The following is an 18,466-nucleotide window of genomic DNA, read 5'->3' on the forward strand; positions in this document are numbered from 1 at the left end:
TGAAAAGACTTCTTATCCTTATCAACCAATTTGCAGAGGTAGAAAAACACAGCAGGGATCATCAGCTACATTCAGCTGTGTGCTGATTTGGTCTTGAGCAGATGGTCAGGGGGCCGGAACATAATTACAAATCATTTGTAGGACTGCAAATTGACCACAAGAAGCCCAAACAGATATGATATTTCGATGAAAACCTTTTCATTTTAAATGTACATAGATTTGTATGACATCACGTACTTCTATTATGCATGGCAATACTCAGGAACAGATTTCCTAAATTAAAAACAACTTTTATCCGTCTTTTATGTAAAAAACAAACAAAAAAACACCCGCGAGCGGCCAGTTGGGGAACCCTGAAATACAGGTAGCCCTTTGTGGCAAAGGAGGAAGGCAATTCAAACTAAAAAGGCATGTGTCTGTTAGTCATTCATGCAACGGTGAGACTAGCTAGCTTAGTGAGTGGCCTTTCTCTAGCTGAAGCACACAGAGAAAAGCATTGCTGGTGAGGTAATGCTCAAATAAAGCCATAAGCGAAGGGTCAAGATGCTAGCATCTTAGAGTTGTCGCTAACTGTTAAATGGGAGTTCTCATAAGCAACCAAACGCAATGCAAAGCTAAGGGAACACAAGTCCACTTACAAACTTTGAACATCAAAGCAAGCCATTCTTCACAGGAAAAGACAGAAAGAGAAGGGACAGAAGGAGGAGTGGAAGAGGGGTTGGTGAGCGATAAGAGGACAGGAGCGCATTGAAAAGAGAGAGGAGGGTAAAAGGACATCTCTCTCTTTAGGAGGGGAAGCCTACGCTTGGCACTTCATAATGGATACAATGTTGATGTCAAATGGAAAAAAGTGATGATACAATACAATCATAACACAATATACAGTATGATTTAAAAAATAATGACATTTACTTTGATGACCCATTTGATATCAACACACACACACACTAACCTGAAGTCCTCGGAGCCAATGACCTCTGTGTAGTACATGACTTTGCACTTGTGTGAGGAGACCTGCAGGGAGGCGAGGACGTCGTCCACGCGGGGCAGGTTGGTGGAGGCGCTGCCCGGCATGGTGTGGAACTTCCACTGCAGGATGTAGAACCCGGGCCACCTGGTCACGTGGGAACCCTGGGAGAGGGGGAGGAGAGGGAGAGATGGGGGGGGGTGCATTAGATGAGGTTTTAATCATTGTCAATCTGAATGTTCTTAACATTAGATCTATTAAGTATCAAAAGGCATTTAAAATCACACTTAACACTAAACTACTGGTTTCAACATTGGTGTAATACGCAAACCTGTATATTTTAATGAGTCAATCTGAATTCATTCAATCAGTCAAGAGATTCTCTCAGGCACTGAGAGAAGAGCCACCTGCATGCCTCATGTCTTTCTCAATACTATGAACATCTAGTCTGCTGTTCCAGTGCTGACCTGAACGCTCTCCCCCTCCTTGCAGATGAGTGGTGACTCCACCATGCTGTAGTCCAGGCCTAAGGTCCAGGACTTGTCTATGAGCTGGACGTTGTTCCCCCCGGGGGTGGTGATGCTGCTGTGTTGCCCCACTAGGGGGTCCTTGCGGGGGGTTTGGGGGGCGCGCTTGGAGTGGTAGAGGTGGAAGACCACGTCGCCCTTACACACGTCAAAGTCCCAGGTGATCACGGAGGAGGCGTCGATGATCTCGATCACCACCTGGGAGGGAAAACAGGGAGGAGGGAGAGAAAAAGAGGAGGGTTGAGGAGAAGTGGGAGAAAAGGAGGGTTGAAGACGAGGGGAGAGAAAAGGAGAAAGAGAGGGAGGGATGAGAAAGGGAAGGATGGGAAAATCAGGATAAAAAGATAAGAGTAGAAGTAAAAGAGAGATTGAGAAAGAATTAAAGAGAACAGATGACCGAGGGAGTGAAGACAGCAGATTTCTACTGAGTAGTATCCACATGGCTTCGTTTATAATAGATGATATAATCTACTTTCCTGTAACAGAAACAAAAGAACAAATGGGTGTAGATTCCTCTCAAAGCAACGTTCATGTTCAATTTGTGACAGAACAGTGGCTTAATGTCTGAAGATCAGTTTGAATGCACTTTCAGGTTTTCTCCAGTCGGTGGCAGTGTTGGTCAAGTAACTTCAGCAGACCAACGTTTGGCTTGTTAATTATTTTCCTCTCTATCCACATCTTTGACTCATTCTTCCCATACCTCTTTCTCTCCTCCCGCCTATCTGCCCTTCTCACTTTCTTATTTCTCCTTCTCCACAAATGACTTCAAAGCTCCAGCTAAGGCCAGTCGCCCTGCTCTCCTCTGCCCCAGCCGAGGTGCACCGTGTTGGGGTCTCACCTCGTGGGGCGCTCCCTTGAAGACGCTGGCACTCTGGTAGATAGTCTCTGTCCACAGGCTGATGTCTTCGTTCTCCAGCTCCTCTGCAGTACGGTACAGAGACTTGGGCACCAGGCCTCCCTCTGGGACTTCACACTGCACACAGACGACACACAAAGAACTATGCCATAGGAGAACCAAAACTGCATAGAAAGTACATCTTTGCTACAATCTTAAATTCAAATCATAATATCATTTATAAAAAGGGATACAAACGTTATCATGGCAACGTGACTATGTTGGGTGATGACACCACACACAGTGACTCACCATACACTCTCCTCCCAGGAAGTCAGGGATGACCTCCTTGTCTATGTAGTCCAGCAGGCCGCCGGGGCCCTGGTAGTCATTTCCAGCGTAGATCAGGAACTTCTTACGGGTGTTCTCGTCGATGAACGGGCTCACCTAAACACAGGACAGAGACGGTGGGACGAGTCAACACCCTACTGCTCCCGCCTAAACACGTAATGCCTAACTGCAGCTTATCTAGTGCCCTATGAGCACTATATAGGGAATAGGGTGTTGTTTAGGAGTCTCAAGCCATAGTATTTCATAGTGTCTCACCAGGGTCCAGAGCACAGGGAAGACTCTAGGAGCCCTCAGTATGAGCAGACGTCCCAGGGTCTCTGGGTAGTTGGCCTCCACCACCTCAATGATTCTCAGAAGGGCCTTAACCCCCGGTCGCCACAGGTGGCGCATGTTTAACCCTTCGAGGTCCACCAGACACGTCCAACAACTACACACACAGAGAGAGAGACAGAGATTGTAAGTACTCTACACAGATTGTAAGTACTCTACACAGATTGTAAGTACTCTACACAGATTGTAAGTACTCTACACAGATTGTAAGTACTCTACACAGATTGTAAGTACTCTACACAGATTGTAAGTACTCTACACATTACATTTCCAAATACGACCTTATGACGTCAAAAAACGGAAACGGACAGATTCCTCCCCCTCTCAATCAGGGGCTCCGGCTCCCTGTCTAACGTAAAACCATGGCATTCCACCCTAGCACACTTGACATTCCTGAATGGCTTCTCTCCACAGTCGCGTCCATCTGATAAGCCTGACAGCTGCCAGGTAACACCCCCTTCTTTTTTCTCTCTCTCTCTCTCTCTCTCTCTCTCTCTCTCCCACACCCTTCAGAGAGGAACCCTCCATGCTTTCCATCTTGCCTAGAGATAACTTTAAAGAGCATCCCCAACACTCAGCACTCTGTGTTAATAACCCCATTGCACCAAGGCAATTCCCATGATACACATTAGCTTAGCAACAGAGGTACCATAGAAGTCATTACCGTTTAGTCCCCCTTCTCCCAAGAACTTGTGTCCTGTAGATCTGAGAGGCCTGGATAGGTGTATGCAATATGGCTTAAACTCCACTTGACCTATCAGAGGGAGTGGTGGAGCTACTACCAAATAGCAACAGGGTGTATACCTGATTGGTCGGCCGAAGACTTTGGTGTTCTCCTCACAGCGCCTTAGGCCCTCCTCGTTTATGGATAGAACCTGAAGAGTTAAAACCACACACACACACTTAATGTAGGTATGCTCACACACACACTTTAGTTATCACATGTGTGACTGACAGCAAAAGAGGCCCCCTCACGTGTCTGAGTAGAGACTCCTCCCCCAGGGCTCGGACCAGCCCCTTGGTGTCCATCTGTCCCAGACGCAGGATATAGAGAGGACGACCCTCTGGAAGGACACAGACAGACGCATATTTGAATAGTCTAGGGATGCAAATTTCGGTCCAGTTTGCTGCAGACTAACTAACCCTCGTTAACCAGTCAACAAACAAAAAATACAATTCCAAACAGTAAAATAGTATGCATGCATACAAGGAATGGACATTTTTCATTATGGGAAACATGCAACAGCAAGTCTATCGTCTTCCAGTCAAAAGGCTAATTACAGTCTGTTATTGAACATTCAACTCCTGTAATGAAGCAGCTAATAAAGCATATTTTTCAAACATTTACCAAAATGCAATTTGTGGGAAACCAGTTCTAAAACAGTGTGCCTAATGCAAGTGGCTCCATATATGACAGTGATTAAAATCTCTGCTAGAAACGTAGAGGGGGAATCTAATAGCAACAACTAGGATGGGTTGGGTCTTTGGCTTCTGAACAACAAAATAAAGTTGATATGAAAACCAATAGAACAGGTGAGAAATGCTGGTTAAATGGGACGGGGAAGTCTCTAAAATGCTACTGGTTAAATAGGATAGGGAAGTCTTTCTAAAATCCTACTGGTTAAATAGGATGGGGAAGTCTTTCTAAAATGCTACTGGTTAAATGGGACGGAGAAGTCTCTAAAATGCTACTGGTTAAATAGGATGGGGAAGTCTTTCTAAAATCCTACTGGTTAAATAGGATGGGGAAGTCTTTCTAAAATCCTACTGGTTAAATAGGATGGGGAAGTCTTTCTAAAATCCTACTGGTTAAATAGGATGGGGAAGTCTTTCTAAAATCCTACTGGTTAAATAGGATGGGGAAGTCTTTCTAAAATCCTACTGGTTAAATAGGATGGGGAAGTCTTTCTAAAATCCTACTGGTTAAATGGGACTGGGAAGTCTCTAAAATGCTACTGGTTAAATAGGATGGGGAAGTCTTTCTAAAATCCTTCTGGTTAAATAGGATGGGGAAGTCTTTCTAAAATCCTACTGGTTAAATAGGATGGGGAAGTCTTTCTAAAATGCTACTGGTTAAATGGGACGGGGAAGTCTCTAAAATGCTACTGGTTAAATAGGATGGGGAAGTCTTTCTAAAATCCTACTGGTTAAATAGGATGGGGAAGTCTTTCTAAAATCCTACTGGTTAAATAGGATGGGGAAGTCTTTCTAAAATCCTACTGGTTAAATAGGATGGGGAAGTCTTTCTAAAATCCTACTGGTTAAATAGGATGGGGAAGTCTTTCTAAAATCCTACTGGTTAAATAGGATGGGGAAGTCTTTCTAAAATCCTACTGGTTAAATAGGATGGGGAAGTCTTTATAAAATGCTACTGGTTAAATAGGATGGGGAAGTCTATAAAATCATACTGGTTAAATGGTATGAGGAAGTCTTTATAAATTCATACTGGTTAAATGGTATGAGGAAGTTTTTATAAAATCATGCTGGATAAATGGTATGAGGAAGTTTTTATAAAATCATGCTGGATAAATGGTATGAGGAAGTCAATATAAAATAATTAGTTCCACATTTCTATGGATGGATGTTACTTCGAAACAAGGTAAGACATGCCTCATTATTTGAAGTAAAGTAAAACGTTCAGGTTTCAAACAATTATGCTGCCTCACGCTCACATTGCAAAGTGGTGTGACACACGCTGATAGCCTGCCTACCTCTGACTTTAGCTTATGCACTTGAAAGGCGAATTGGAGGTGGGCTTTAATTACAAATTGAGATTGAGAAAAAAAAACAGTAGCTCTTTTTCCAATCGTGGCCATCAAAACAGTTTACACACGATTGTATTTGGAGTTGTTATTTGCTGCTTAGAAAAGCACGGAGCTGCTCTCGCGCTGCTCCTCAAACAAGGCTCTTATACATTTAATTGTGCGATGAGCGCAATGCCTTGGGACTGCCGTGAAGACATGCAATAAACCAGAGCATGCAAATACCCAGGGCAAGTATGAAGTAACAACAATGTATTTGAAATTGGGACTGGTGAACTGCAATGTCAATTCTAAGTTGTATTCCTTCATTGGACCAATATGGTGTATGACAGGAAGTTGTGGCTTAGACTTCTTTTTCTATCACAGTGAAATACAAAGTGGCGTTTTGGGAAGTTACTTACAAAGAAACCGGACACACAACATTTTTTTTTTTTAACCAATAATAAGAGTAAATAATACGAGTACAAGTACAAGTGTTTGTGCCGTGTGTGAGTAATTCTGAGTGACTACTGTATATTGTGAACATCATATGACTATCCCTCTACATCAAATCAAGACTTCATGACAATTATTAGCGACTAATTGTGTGTGTGTGTATGCCTGAGCACCACCGGTGTCCATACTCCATACCTTTATCATGGTGGTGCCACCCTCCAGTGTAGTAGTCACTGAGGACCTGTGGTGAGGTCCACGTCTCTAACAGATAGTCCACCTGGTGCTGTTTCCTCCATGTTAAGGACTGACACAGGATTTCCCTGGCCTTCTCCATGTTAAAGTCCCTGGCCCGCAGGAAACGAAGGATGTGTTCGTCCTTAGGGATCTGGAAAGGTGGCGAGGAGGGAGAGGAGGGAGTGAGGGTAAGGGTCTCCAAGGGGGGGGGGGGGGTTCAGAGGGGGCAGGGTAAGAGCGTGCGCGTGTGAGCATGTCACACATGCCTCTATGTTTGTGTCTCAAGTAGCAGAGTATGATTTTAAAGATAGAATATGCTTTAGTATGTGTGTATTGACAGCTGTAAGGATGCGTGTCTCACCTTGCCCTTGTGGCTCTCCTGCAGCCACTGTCGTAGTCTGATCAGACAACTCTCCTGCAGAGGCGTCAGGTCTCCCAAGTAGCGCTTGATGTAGTCTGCATCCAACTTGTCTACAACACACACACACACACACACACTTTAGGGAATTCTCAAATCAGTCAATTCAATCTCCTTCAAAATCAATCACGCAGCTAAACGCCACTTAAAAAGTGTTTCCCATTTTCCTAGTGTATTGAAACGTTTGAACAGTGTCTCAATCATTCATTAGTACTAACCATCAGGTGTGCCCGTCTGGTTCTCTGTCTGGTTGTCAGGTTGGCTAGCGGCATCGTTGCTGGTGGCATCACTTTGGGTGGCATCATTATTGGTGGCAGTGGCAATCTCATGGTCACTGGCATCAGTGGACACAGGGATTGAGACGGCGGGCGTGACAGGCAGCTCCAGGTGGAGGAGCTTTGGGGTGGCACAGACAGGTTTGGTGGTGACGGAGGAGGAGGAGGGAGCATCCAGGGAGGGAGTCCAGCGGGGCACGTGGCTTATCCCCTCTTCCTCTAGCTGGTTTAGGTAGAACTCTATGATCTCCTTACCCTGAAGATGAGGGAGGGGGAGGGAGGGAAAGCAAGAGAGATTGGGGGGGGGGGGGGGGGAGTACGGGGGAGGAGAGAATGAACGACAGAGTGAGAAAAAGATAGTTATTAATATGGAAGGAGGATAAATAGGGAATAGTAGCTTACCTTTGTTTACACTGGCTCAGCAAAGAGGCTTACATTACATAATAAGAACCACTTCACACTAGACCTCACCACTCACGGCCCAATGGCATGCCTGCTGTATCAACACTGGATTCCATGGTTGGGCCGGTTCCTTTTCATTTAACTCAATGCAGGAGATTAAATTAAATTCCCAATACAATTAGGTTATTTTTGAATTGGAATTTCAATTCACTTATTGAGTTGAAATGGAACCTAGTTGGATTAATAATTTTTTGCATGAGGGAAATGTTTGACCTCTGGTGAATTCTCTACATATGATACATCTGGGTTGTATTCATTAGGGCGCAACGTACCAACGGTAAACGAAAACCAACATTTCTTACTGGACAAGGTTCAGGTAGTCCTGCCACCTTTCAGTCTGTTTCTTACTGTTAGTGTCTAATGAATATGACCCTGATCAGATCTGGATCACACACACCTTCTTGATACTGCTGGCGTACTGCTTCATGGCCATCTTCTCCACCGTGCTCTCGAAGCCAAAGAACGATTTGATGTCCAGGCTGGCCGACTGCTCGAAACACGTCCAGTCCTCATTCTCAGGATGGGCCTGTGCGCACACACACACAAAAGAGAATATACAAGTGTTACCGTGGCAACCACATACACCAATATGACTGTGCCGAGCACTGACGCACACTGCAAGCTACACATCCTCAGCTATGTGTGGGAGTGCGTACCGATGACACTGCCCACTGGCATTATACCAATACTGACAGGTTGTGTCGTTATATGCCAACAAATATTGATAGGAGGGAATTTTGTGATGTGTCAAGCAAACAGCACATTCACACACAGCCCGAGATTGTATCAAAATAGATTTTGTCGAATGTCAGCGAGTGGAGTGTGTTAGATAGGACTGGGAGTGAGAGTGTTGAATGTCAGACACCGCTAGGCAAACCGAGGCAAGTCATACAGTGATCCCTCCGTGACACAACTTCTGAAAGAGCTTATTTGACTATGTAGCACTTCGGCTAGCTCCGGCGTTGGATACCTGTCATCTCTGGCTACCAAAATATGTCAGCTTTAGCCAACTTTAGCTCAGTCTAATGGAGCTACCTAGCCCTGTTAGCATCCGCTAGCTAACTGTAACGGTTCTTCCATAAGGAAAGCTGCATAGCGGACCTAAAATAGGCCCGCTAGCGCAATGTGCTTGACCTCATTAACTCAGAGCGCATTCATTCACCACGGGAGTCTGGTGAGAGTAGCACTGAGGTCAGAGGAGGGAGTGCCGCAACACACTGCAGCAGGCCTGGGCGGTGTGAAAGAACTGACTCCAGAACAGTGTGCGAGTGCGTTGAGGCGGAGTGCTGCAGGGAACAATGGGAGGTCTGAATTATTCAGTGGGAAGGAAGCAGCACATGAGAGGCTGGTTGGAACACAGCTTTCTCTGCATTGTGATTGCATTGGAGGGAAGGGCTTTCAGACAAGTGTGCCGTCGACAACTTGCTTTTACAGGGCTGTGTGCGTGTCAGTGTCGTGTGAGATAAGGTGATATAAAACGAAGACTGAAGTGGCGTGTGTGTAGCTACATATAGGAGCTGGTTGGAACACAACTTGATCCGTCCATTTGAAGAGACATTGTGAATGCACAGGTGTGCTGCCGACAGCTGGCTTCAAAGTGGTTTAACAGGGCTTTGTGAGTGCGTGATTGAGTGCGAGTGTGTGTGCATGCGTTTGACAAAATAAAGCCAAGGCTTGAATGTGTGTTAGCGAATGGACAGGTAGCTTATGTAACCATACTAACCAAAGGTACATTTTAAAATGTGTGTGTGTGTGTGTGTAACACACCGAGTAGCTGCAGAGTTCGTGGATGATGACTCTGTTGGAAAAGGTCTCGTTGTGGGACTCGATGTGGAGCGTCCTCTCTCTCTTGTTCAGAGTGTTCTCCTGGCTGAAGTACACATAGTCCACCCCCGCAATCTGCACACAAAGAACACTCATGAAACCAGTTGCAGCAAAACTAAATGGTCAAAAAGGAAAAACGGATACACTGATTACAAAATGGCCGATGCCTGATTTGCGTGTTACCTAAGGTCTTTTTATTTTTTTTTATCACGTCAGCTTCGCTTAGAATACAAGCTACGGATGTTTGAAATGCAACTTTATTTCAACTGTCCCCTGAAAATCTCACTTAAAATGAATATTCTGTTAACTCGTATCCAAATAATGTTGCCGACTCGTCCAATTCTCGTACTTGTGGCCAAAGCATAAATTGGAGAAAAACACCTCAAACTTGTATCTCAAATAAACCGTTAAAAAATGCTAGCTATTTCCTCATAGAAGAGATCATCTTCTTGAGGCGGATGAGCTGGCCAATCAGCGATTTACTCACATCACTATTTTTCATGACCGGTATACATCAACACCACTCTTTGTTTGGGGTAAGCCAACACCATTCCAACACAAAAAATATACTTTATAACATACTAAATTAACATTTCTGGAAGGAAAACTATTTCACTCATATTTGAAGTAATTATAGGTCATATTTCACAGAAGTCTGGAAACTTTAAACAATACTCAAACACTCATATGGCTTTCTGCTTGGCCTTTGGGGTCTAGGCTGTGTTACTGTAAAGCACTTTGACAACCCCTGATGTACAAAAAGGGCTTTATAAACACATTATGATTGATTGATTGACTCACAATGGTTGATAAAAATACATTTGATTGATTGACTGACAAGACTCGAGAAGTTAGCGACAAGTTAGCCGTACCCGTTTGAGGAGACGAGGGGCGTCCACGTCCAGTTTGCAGCGGCGCTGGATCTGGTGTATGGATCCGTCCTCGCTCTCAGTTTCCTCCAACACCTCGCTGTCCACAAACATGGGAATCAGGTGACACGTGGGGAATCGCCTCTCGTAGGCCTGCGAGAGAGACGGAAAGAGAAAGGGTTATTAGTGTGGGACTCATTTGTTGAAACAACGCAAACTCCTTCACATTCCATGTTAATAAACTTGATTGAATTGAGAGAGCGTGAGATGCATCAGACAAGATAGTCTAGCCATTGTATAGCCAACAATGACATTTAATTGATGGATATTCTAGTTCCCAAAATCTATTTTGTCAGCTGTGTTCATATCTCAAAAAAGTGAGTAAGAGAGAAAGAGATAAAGGTGGGCATGAAAGTTTAGGACAGAGAAGATAGACAGCGAGAGACAAAACACCCTTCAGGTCTATTCAACTCCCTGACCCGCACTCTGGTTCTATCGTTGACTCGTATCCAATTGTCTCAGCAGCTGGCACACATTCCAGCATTACACAACGCATCGTTCATTATCTAGGATGCAAAATAATAGGCCCAGTAATAATAGGCCCATTAATGGCACCCCAGGCACAATATATCAGTAGAATTCTGCTCATAAACACATACCACCTAGGTCGCGACCAAAATGGCACCCTATGGGCCCTGGTCAAAAGTAGTGCATGATGTAGGGAATAGGGTATAATTTCAGACACAGCCCTCAATTTATTGTACTGCTGAAGGCAGCTGTTACACAATGTAAGGTCCTTGGCACACAATGGGCCTGCATTGGTTTCATAATGGTTTGATTACTGATCCTGGACCTAATTGGCAGGGCTACGTAAGCAGCAAGGGGACATGAGAGGACATGTATCGACAGGTCCCCGATCAGTTTGGAGAGGTGTGGGAGACAAGGTTAATGCTTCAGCCCACCTAAGTGACACTGCGCTCAGTACAGTCAAGAGACTTGTACATTATGACAGCGTCTTTGCTAATTCTAGGCCAAGTCTGTGCCATGTGTTGTAATAAAGGAACTCACTTTGTCTACTTCTTCCTGGCTGCTCTAGACACCATTATTTATTTAATTTTGTGCTGAATGGGCAGATTCTTATCCTGGCCCAGCTGGAGTCTGCAGTCTCGAGAGAGCAAGAGAAGAGAGGGAGAGAGCGAGAGGAGAGAGGAAGGAGAGAGAGCGAGAGAGGAAGAAGAGAGAGCGAGAAAAAGGAGGGAAGTTGCGTTGGGGCAATGAGAGGCCACCACCGAGATGGCTCAGACTGAAAACATACATGTAAAAGCACTCACTAAAAGCTAAGTAAAGGAGCGAGTGAGAAAGAACAAGCTTTTTACAAATGTTTTACTCAAGGTTGGCAGTGTTCACAGCTCAATCATCAGTTATTATGGAGCAAGATGTCCCCGTCCTCTAAAAAGGCTTTGGGTTCAGCTCAGGTCCTCTAAAACCAGTGTTTTGAAATCCTTTCATACCAAGGACTCGCAAGCTATGGCTTTTCCTTTTTGGGGCCACAGACTGGAGGTTGAGAAACACCCCTGTAGCCTAGACAACTACCTCATGCCCATACTGTATTTAATTATTTATCTATCTTACCTCATTTGCACTCACTGTATATAGACTATCTTCTTTTTTTCTACTGTTCTTATTGACTATGTTTTGTTTATTCCATCTGTAACTCTGTGTTGTTGTATGTGTCGAACTGCTATGCTTATCTTGGCCAGGTCGCAGTTGTAAATGAGAACTTGTTCTCAACTAGCCTACCTGGTTAAATAAAGGTGAAAAAAAGGGCTGTGTCATATAACTGTAATAAGGGCTAGAGCTTACCCTGCTAAAATGGGACCGGTATTCAGGCCGGGGTGTGAGGTGACGAGCAAACCAGGCTAACTAGGGGCTTAGGAAATTGGCAATAACTGCACCCCCCATTCTTTGTAGCTCCAGTCAGCATGGTACCAGACTGCCTAATAACACTGCCAGGGCTGTTGGCTGTGTCCCAAATGGCAACATATTCCCTAAAGTGCTAAGGTAGTGCACTATATAGGCAATAGGGTGCTATTTGGGTTGCAAGCATTGAGCTGTGTCCACTATCATCATGCTGAGTTCTGTCTCTCTCTCTGGTCTAGAACAGAGGCTCTCGGAGGTGTACAGTCAGCACTATGGCAGGAGTAAACACGGTGTTTGGTGTTCGCCCATCAAAACAGGCTACTGCATCAACAAATGCTCTCAACAGCACTAAACATCACATGAAGCGGAAGGCCAAATACAACAAACCATTCCTCACACCCAACAACATACCTCAACACAAAACAGACACACACACACACACACACACACTGCTCAAAGAAGTAAAGGGAACACTAGAATAACATCCTAGATCTGAATTAATTAAATATTCTTATTAAATACTTTTCTCTTTACATTGTTGAATGTGCTGACAACAAAATCACACAAATTATCAATGGAAATCAAATTTATCAACCCATGGAGGTCTGGATTTGGAGTCACACTCAAAATTAAAGTGGAAAACCACACTACAGGCTGATCCAACTTTGATGTAATGTCCTTAAAACAAGTCAAAATGAGGCTCAGTAGTGTGTGTGGCCTCCACGTGCCTGTATGACCTCCCTACAACGCCTGGGCATGCTCCTGATGAGGTGGCGGATGGTCTCCTGAGGGATCTCCTCCCAGACCTGGACTAAAGCATCCGCCAATTCCTGGACAGTCTGTGGTGCAACGTGGCGTTGGTGGATGGAGCGAGACATGATGTCCCAGATGTGCTCAATTGAATTCAGGTCTGGGGAACGTGCGGGCCAGTCCATAGCATCAATGCCTTCCTCTTGCAGGAACTGCTGACACACTCCAGCCACATGAGGTCTAGCATTGTCTTGCATTAGGAGGAACCCAGGGCCAACCGCACCAGCATATGGTCTCACAAGGGGTCTGAGGATCTCATCTCGGTACCTAATGGCAGACAGGCTACCTCTGGCGAGCACATGGAGGTGCTGTGCGGCCCCCCAAAGAAATGCCACCCCACACCATGACTGACCCACCGCCAAACCGGTCATGCTGGAGGATGTTGCAGGCAGCAGAACGTTCTCCACGGCGTCTCCAGACTGTCACATGTGCTCAGTGGCGAATTTGCCAATCTTGGTGTTCGCTGGCAAATGCCAAACGTCCTGCACGGTGTTGGGCTGTAAGCACAACCCCCACCTGTGGACGTCGGGCCCTCATACCACCCTCATGGAGTCTGTTTCTGACCGTTTGAGCAGACAAGCACATTTGTGGCCTGCTGGAGGTCATTTTGCAGGGCTCTGGCAGTGCTCCTCCTGCTCCTCCTTGCACAAAGGCGGAGGTAGCGGTCCTGCTGCTGGGTTGTTGCCCTCCTCCACGTCTCCTGATGTACTGGCCTGTCTCCTGGTAGCGCCTCCATGCTCTGGACACTATGCTGACAGACACAGCAAACCTTCTTGCCACAGCTCGCATTGATGTGCCATCCTGGATGAGCTGCACTACCTGAGCCACTTGTGTGGGTTGTAGACTCCGTCTCATGCTACCACTAGAGTGAAAGCACCACCAGCATTCAAAACTGACCAAAACATCAGCCAGGAAGCATAGGAACTGAGAAGTGGTCTGTGGGTCACATCCTGCAGAACCACTCCTTTATTGGGGGTGTCTTGCTAATTGCCTATAATTTCCACCTGTTGTCTATTCCATTTGCACAACAGCATGTAAAATGTATTGTCAATCAGTGTTGCTTCCTAAGTGGACAGTTTGATTTCACAGAAGTGTGATTGACTTGGAGTTACATTGTGTTGTTTAAGTGTGTATATAGAGCAGTGTATATAAAAAAAACTCAACGTCCAACATGTTCAATCCCAATTTACACCCCAGACTGCATAAACAAAGCAAATATTTCTGGGCAAATACATTTGAATTCAATCACATTTTGACAGTACCCCTTTTGATTTGAATGAAACATTCCATAAATATATTCCCATTGTAGAAGTGGTCAGAAAGTGAGTTGTTGGACCTGAACGCCAAAACATTCATGAGATAAAGGTGATCAAAGTTGACATTTTGCGTACCCTATCCGTGTCTTCATCACTGGAAAATAAACAGTTGAGTGATCATTTAAAAGCTTACAAAACAGGGTTGTAAAACTTTTAGAATTTCTAGAGAATTGTTTTAAAAAAAAAAAAAATCAAATTTGTTATTTTTAACCTTTAACATCAATTACACATTCGCATAGCTTAGACCCTATTTTGCATCAGGTTGTGATGAGACAACATGCTCTGGAATACAGGGTGGGTGTTATGTTTTGGCTGACAAATGTACTAACATGGGAATAACAGACATTTCTACTTTCAAATGGGAACACAAAGATGGTTGGAGGTCCACACATCAGAGAATGGGAATATCTGTTTTAAATTATACTGTCAATCCTCCATAGGAAACCTATTGAAATCATAAAAATACAAATAGAATAGACATGACCATTTAAGTTGACATTCAGTGGGTGGAATGATGGGCATCTTTGGGTTGTAAAAAAAATATTTTAAAAAATAAGCTAAATTGCAGTGGTCTGAAGGGATAGGTCTTTTCTATGGATTGAAATTACACCTGCCCCTGTATTCAAGAGCATGTTTTGGCTCAACCGATGGCAGGCACAACACAAAAACCTCAGACGATATGAAAAATGGTCTAAGCTACAAAATATGCAACATTTGAGATGAAACAAATCGGAGTTTAAAAAGGTTTAACATTTTAGAATTTATGAAAAACTTTTTTTCCCATGAAATAATAAAATAGTTTAACACTAAGCTTTTAAATGATAAACTCAACAGTTTCTCTTTTCCATTGATGTTTCATGGTATGGTAAAGTATGGAAAATTGGTCAACTTTGAGAACCTTCATTTCTGAATGTTTTGGCATTAAGGTCCAAAAAGGCATTTTATGACCACTTATTCCATGGGCAAACACGTTTTGTTTTAATTAAAAAGGTACGTAGTTAAAAAGGGATTGAGTTCTAAAATGGATTTACTCTCATGTCCAACATGATGTTTCAGACCAAAAACAACACACTAAGCTATAGGCTAAAGGTAACTGCCAAAATAAAGGAAACCCCAACATAAAGTGTCTTAATAGGGTGTTGGGCCACCACGAGTCAGAACAGCTTCAATGCACCGTGGCATAGATTCTACAAGTGTCATGAACTCTGTTGGAAGGATTTGTCACCATTCTTTCTAAGAGAAATTCCAGAATTTGGTGTTTTGTTGATGGTGGTGGAAAAACGCAGTCTCAGACGTCAATCCAGAAACTCCCATACGTGTTCAAGTGGGTTGAGTTCTGGTGACTTGACAGGGCCATGGCAAAATGGTTAACATCGTTTTCATGCTCATCAAACTCTGTGGATGGGAGGCATTGTCATCCTATGGGGGGCATAGCTCTGGTTGCCAAAATAATGGCCTTGCCAGCATTTTAATACACGGCCTTAAGCATGGCGGGATGTTAATTGCTTAATTAACTTAGGAACCACACCTGTGTGGAACCAACTACTTATAATATAGGCCTATTTTGTATCCCTTATTTACTCAAGTGTGTTTGATTTTGGAGGTTAGATGTACTTAAAGAGTCAACATACACCCAATGCTAAACAAAGGTCACATGACAAGGGAAAACAAACCCCACAATGAATAGGAAAGCAAAACAGGAAATGTAAAGGCCATGATAGTGACTATTTTTAACAGAGAAACGCAACACTACTCAGGCCAGTACTCAGTGTCCTGACTGAGGGATGGGGGAGGGGGGGAGCTGACTCCAGATCAGTGTGGGGAAAACAATGATGGTAACTAGAAATCACATATCCCGCCAAGTGCCTTCTAAACACGGTGCAGTGTGTAATATGTAGCGGCTGTTAGTGGTAGCCCAAAGACAATGTACTAGCTTGTTGAGGGTGTCGCTTGATGCTAGAGATGCCCTTGAGATACACGTCAAATCGATCCGGGATGCTTCTTCCAAACAGGAAATGACCTACTTATTACATATTTTCAAATTCCATATCAAAAGGCCCGAGTCACATCACTGAAACTCAAATACCACATTTGCAAGCATGACTCATTGCTCGGTCACAGCTGAGCACATCTTCAAACATCAGAAACTCACAAGGGAGACTGGGTCAATATTTAGGCCTTAGGCCGTCTAATATTGACACAAAGCATCAAGGTCTTTTTATAGTCAATTCAAGATATGGGTGTCGGTAAAAGTCACGGGAGAAGTGTGTCACGCTCGGCGTTGACAGGTGACAAGAGGAAGACGAGAACATGTTCCAATACTCTGACATGGTCTCCTTTCTTGTTTCACTTCCATCATTAATGCTGATCGGTGAAATGGCAGGATGGTTTCCCCAACATGTTGCTTTAACTTCTCATATCAGAGGTTGTGTACTATGACGGAAAGGAAGGAAAAGGGAAATATTTAAGAATATTCAAAAGATGAAAAGGTAATTGGGACAAAGGCCTAGGCAGTCACGCGAGCCACCGCCCCATTGTCACATGACTAACAGAGCTACAGTCAGTCAAATGCAGCAGTTAATCCAAACAGACCCAACCGGCAGAGCTCCACCACAGCACGGCAAATTTGGATTCGATTGCCTCCAGCTCAACTCTTCCCCGAAGCAGATTAGGCTAGCTATCAAACACAACGGAAAGAGACATTTGACTAAAATTGGCTATATCAGGTTTCCAAATAAGCACGAAAGCATGCGTGTGTGTTTATGTGTGTGTCAGCTCAGGTCTCCATAGCTACAGGATACACTAAGAGGATAGGCAGGCCAAGTGTGTGAGTAACATTCCCAGGAATTTAGCTGGGACGTTTATAGGATCACTTTCCAGACATGCATGGGGAAATGTCAAAACAATACACAATACCTAATCATTTCCAGGAAAGAGAAAACAGGCCTTCTTCCTTTAGGAAAGGATAGTAAGACTGAGGGTGGAAGACTGGATGAGGAACTATTTCTTTGTGTTTTCAGGAAGGGGAACGGAGCACACTTTGGAATGGAAAGCAAGGAAGTGAAAACAGTGGGAATAAATGAGTTGGGTGGAAAAGGAACCGAAGGATAATATCACGACTATTTCCAGACTAGAGGGGACTAGATGGTGTGTGAGTGTGGCTTTGAAAGAGACTGGTCTTTAGAAAGGGAAGGACACTGGCCAAGGTCAGGCTGCTGGAGCTGACGTGTGGGCGGGTGACTGCCTTAGTGTTGCCGATGACGTTCGTCAGTAGCAGTGATAATGTTTGAGTGTGTGTGTGTGTGTGTGTTGGGAAGGGAAATTGACGTGCCCTGTGATGGTCAATGACCACTGAACCGCAGTGTGTTTATGAGACCTGTTCTGCTATTTATGCCTGCTGTATGTGTGAAAGAGGTTGGGTAGGGTAGAGACGCATGTAGCTTGGGGCGGAGCAGCCTGTCTGCACGGCACACACACAATCATCCTCACATCACAACAATTACATCAGCTCTAATTAAGCTAAGATTTGCTCTGGGATCAGTTCTTCACCCTACTTGGCAATCAACAGAGATCTAGCCCGACACTGAGAACTGACTCTAGATCAGATGACAGGATCTGATTAAGAGCTTAAAAAAAAATTGACAATGCAGACAGGACCAACAACAATCTGAGATCACAAATACCTAGTCCTACACTCTCCCTAACACACACACACACACACCCAGAGGGAATATTGATGTAATTGCACAGTGCTGACGTAGCCTAATGGTTAAATCAATAGTAATGGGGGGACCCATGGCTTATATCAAAACACTGTTTATAGTGACAATACTACAGTGCTGGGGTTACACAAAGCAACTTTCACACAGTTGCAAGGGACATCACCTCAAACGCAATTGAAATTGCCTGGGACTCCAGTGGACTTCCTAGATGGGTGTGAGTGTCGTCTCCGGACTGTATCAGCATTGTGGTGTAAAAACAACAGAGCCAAGAGCCAACAGGACGTCAGTTCCTATATTTATAACAGCCGTTCAACGGCGACAAGGAGGACATGTTGGTGAGGGGCCGCTTTTGAGGTTAAAACATTTGATGAGGGCTTGGTTGCCGCGCAACATCAAAACAAAAGCAAAA

General features: G+C 44.3%; 1 protein-coding gene across 5 annotated transcripts in view; it reads right to left on the minus strand.

Annotated features, from left to right (window-relative positions):
- Positions 1–18,466, minus strand: part of LOC110493663 (SEC14-like protein 1) — a 53,889-nt gene that overhangs the window by 3,438 nt on the left and 31,985 nt on the right. For 2 of the 5 annotated variants that reach the window (XM_036949660.1, XM_036949656.1), the window contains 14 exons: positions 10,293–10,442; positions 9,364–9,495; positions 7,994–8,122; positions 7,078–7,390; positions 6,803–6,912; positions 6,403–6,637; positions 3,986–4,074; positions 3,815–3,885; positions 2,936–3,107; positions 2,642–2,776; positions 2,333–2,467; positions 1,435–1,692; positions 953–1,131; positions 639–665 (listed from right to left, as the gene is read on the minus strand). In XM_036949660.1, the coding sequence (XP_036805555.1) occupies positions 639–665; positions 953–1,131; positions 1,435–1,692; positions 2,333–2,467; positions 2,642–2,776; positions 2,936–3,107; positions 3,815–3,885; positions 3,986–4,074; positions 6,403–6,637; positions 6,803–6,912; positions 7,078–7,390; positions 7,994–8,122; positions 9,364–9,495; positions 10,293–10,403 (2,096 nt within the window). In that variant the 5' untranslated portion in view covers positions 10,404–10,442. The remainder of the gene's footprint in view (positions 1–638; positions 666–952; positions 1,132–1,434; positions 1,693–2,332; positions 2,468–2,641; positions 2,777–2,935; positions 3,108–3,814; positions 3,886–3,985; positions 4,075–6,402; positions 6,638–6,802; positions 6,913–7,077; positions 7,391–7,993; positions 8,123–9,363; positions 9,496–10,292; positions 10,443–18,466) is intronic. The other 3 variants (XM_036949658.1, XM_036949659.1, XM_036949657.1) reach the window with 3 other exon arrangements.

The sequence above is a fragment of the Oncorhynchus mykiss genome, chromosome 17 (genome assembly GCF_013265735.2).
Source record: "Oncorhynchus mykiss isolate Arlee chromosome 17, USDA_OmykA_1.1, whole genome shotgun sequence".
NCBI lineage: Eukaryota > Metazoa > Chordata > Actinopteri > Salmoniformes > Salmonidae > Oncorhynchus > Oncorhynchus mykiss.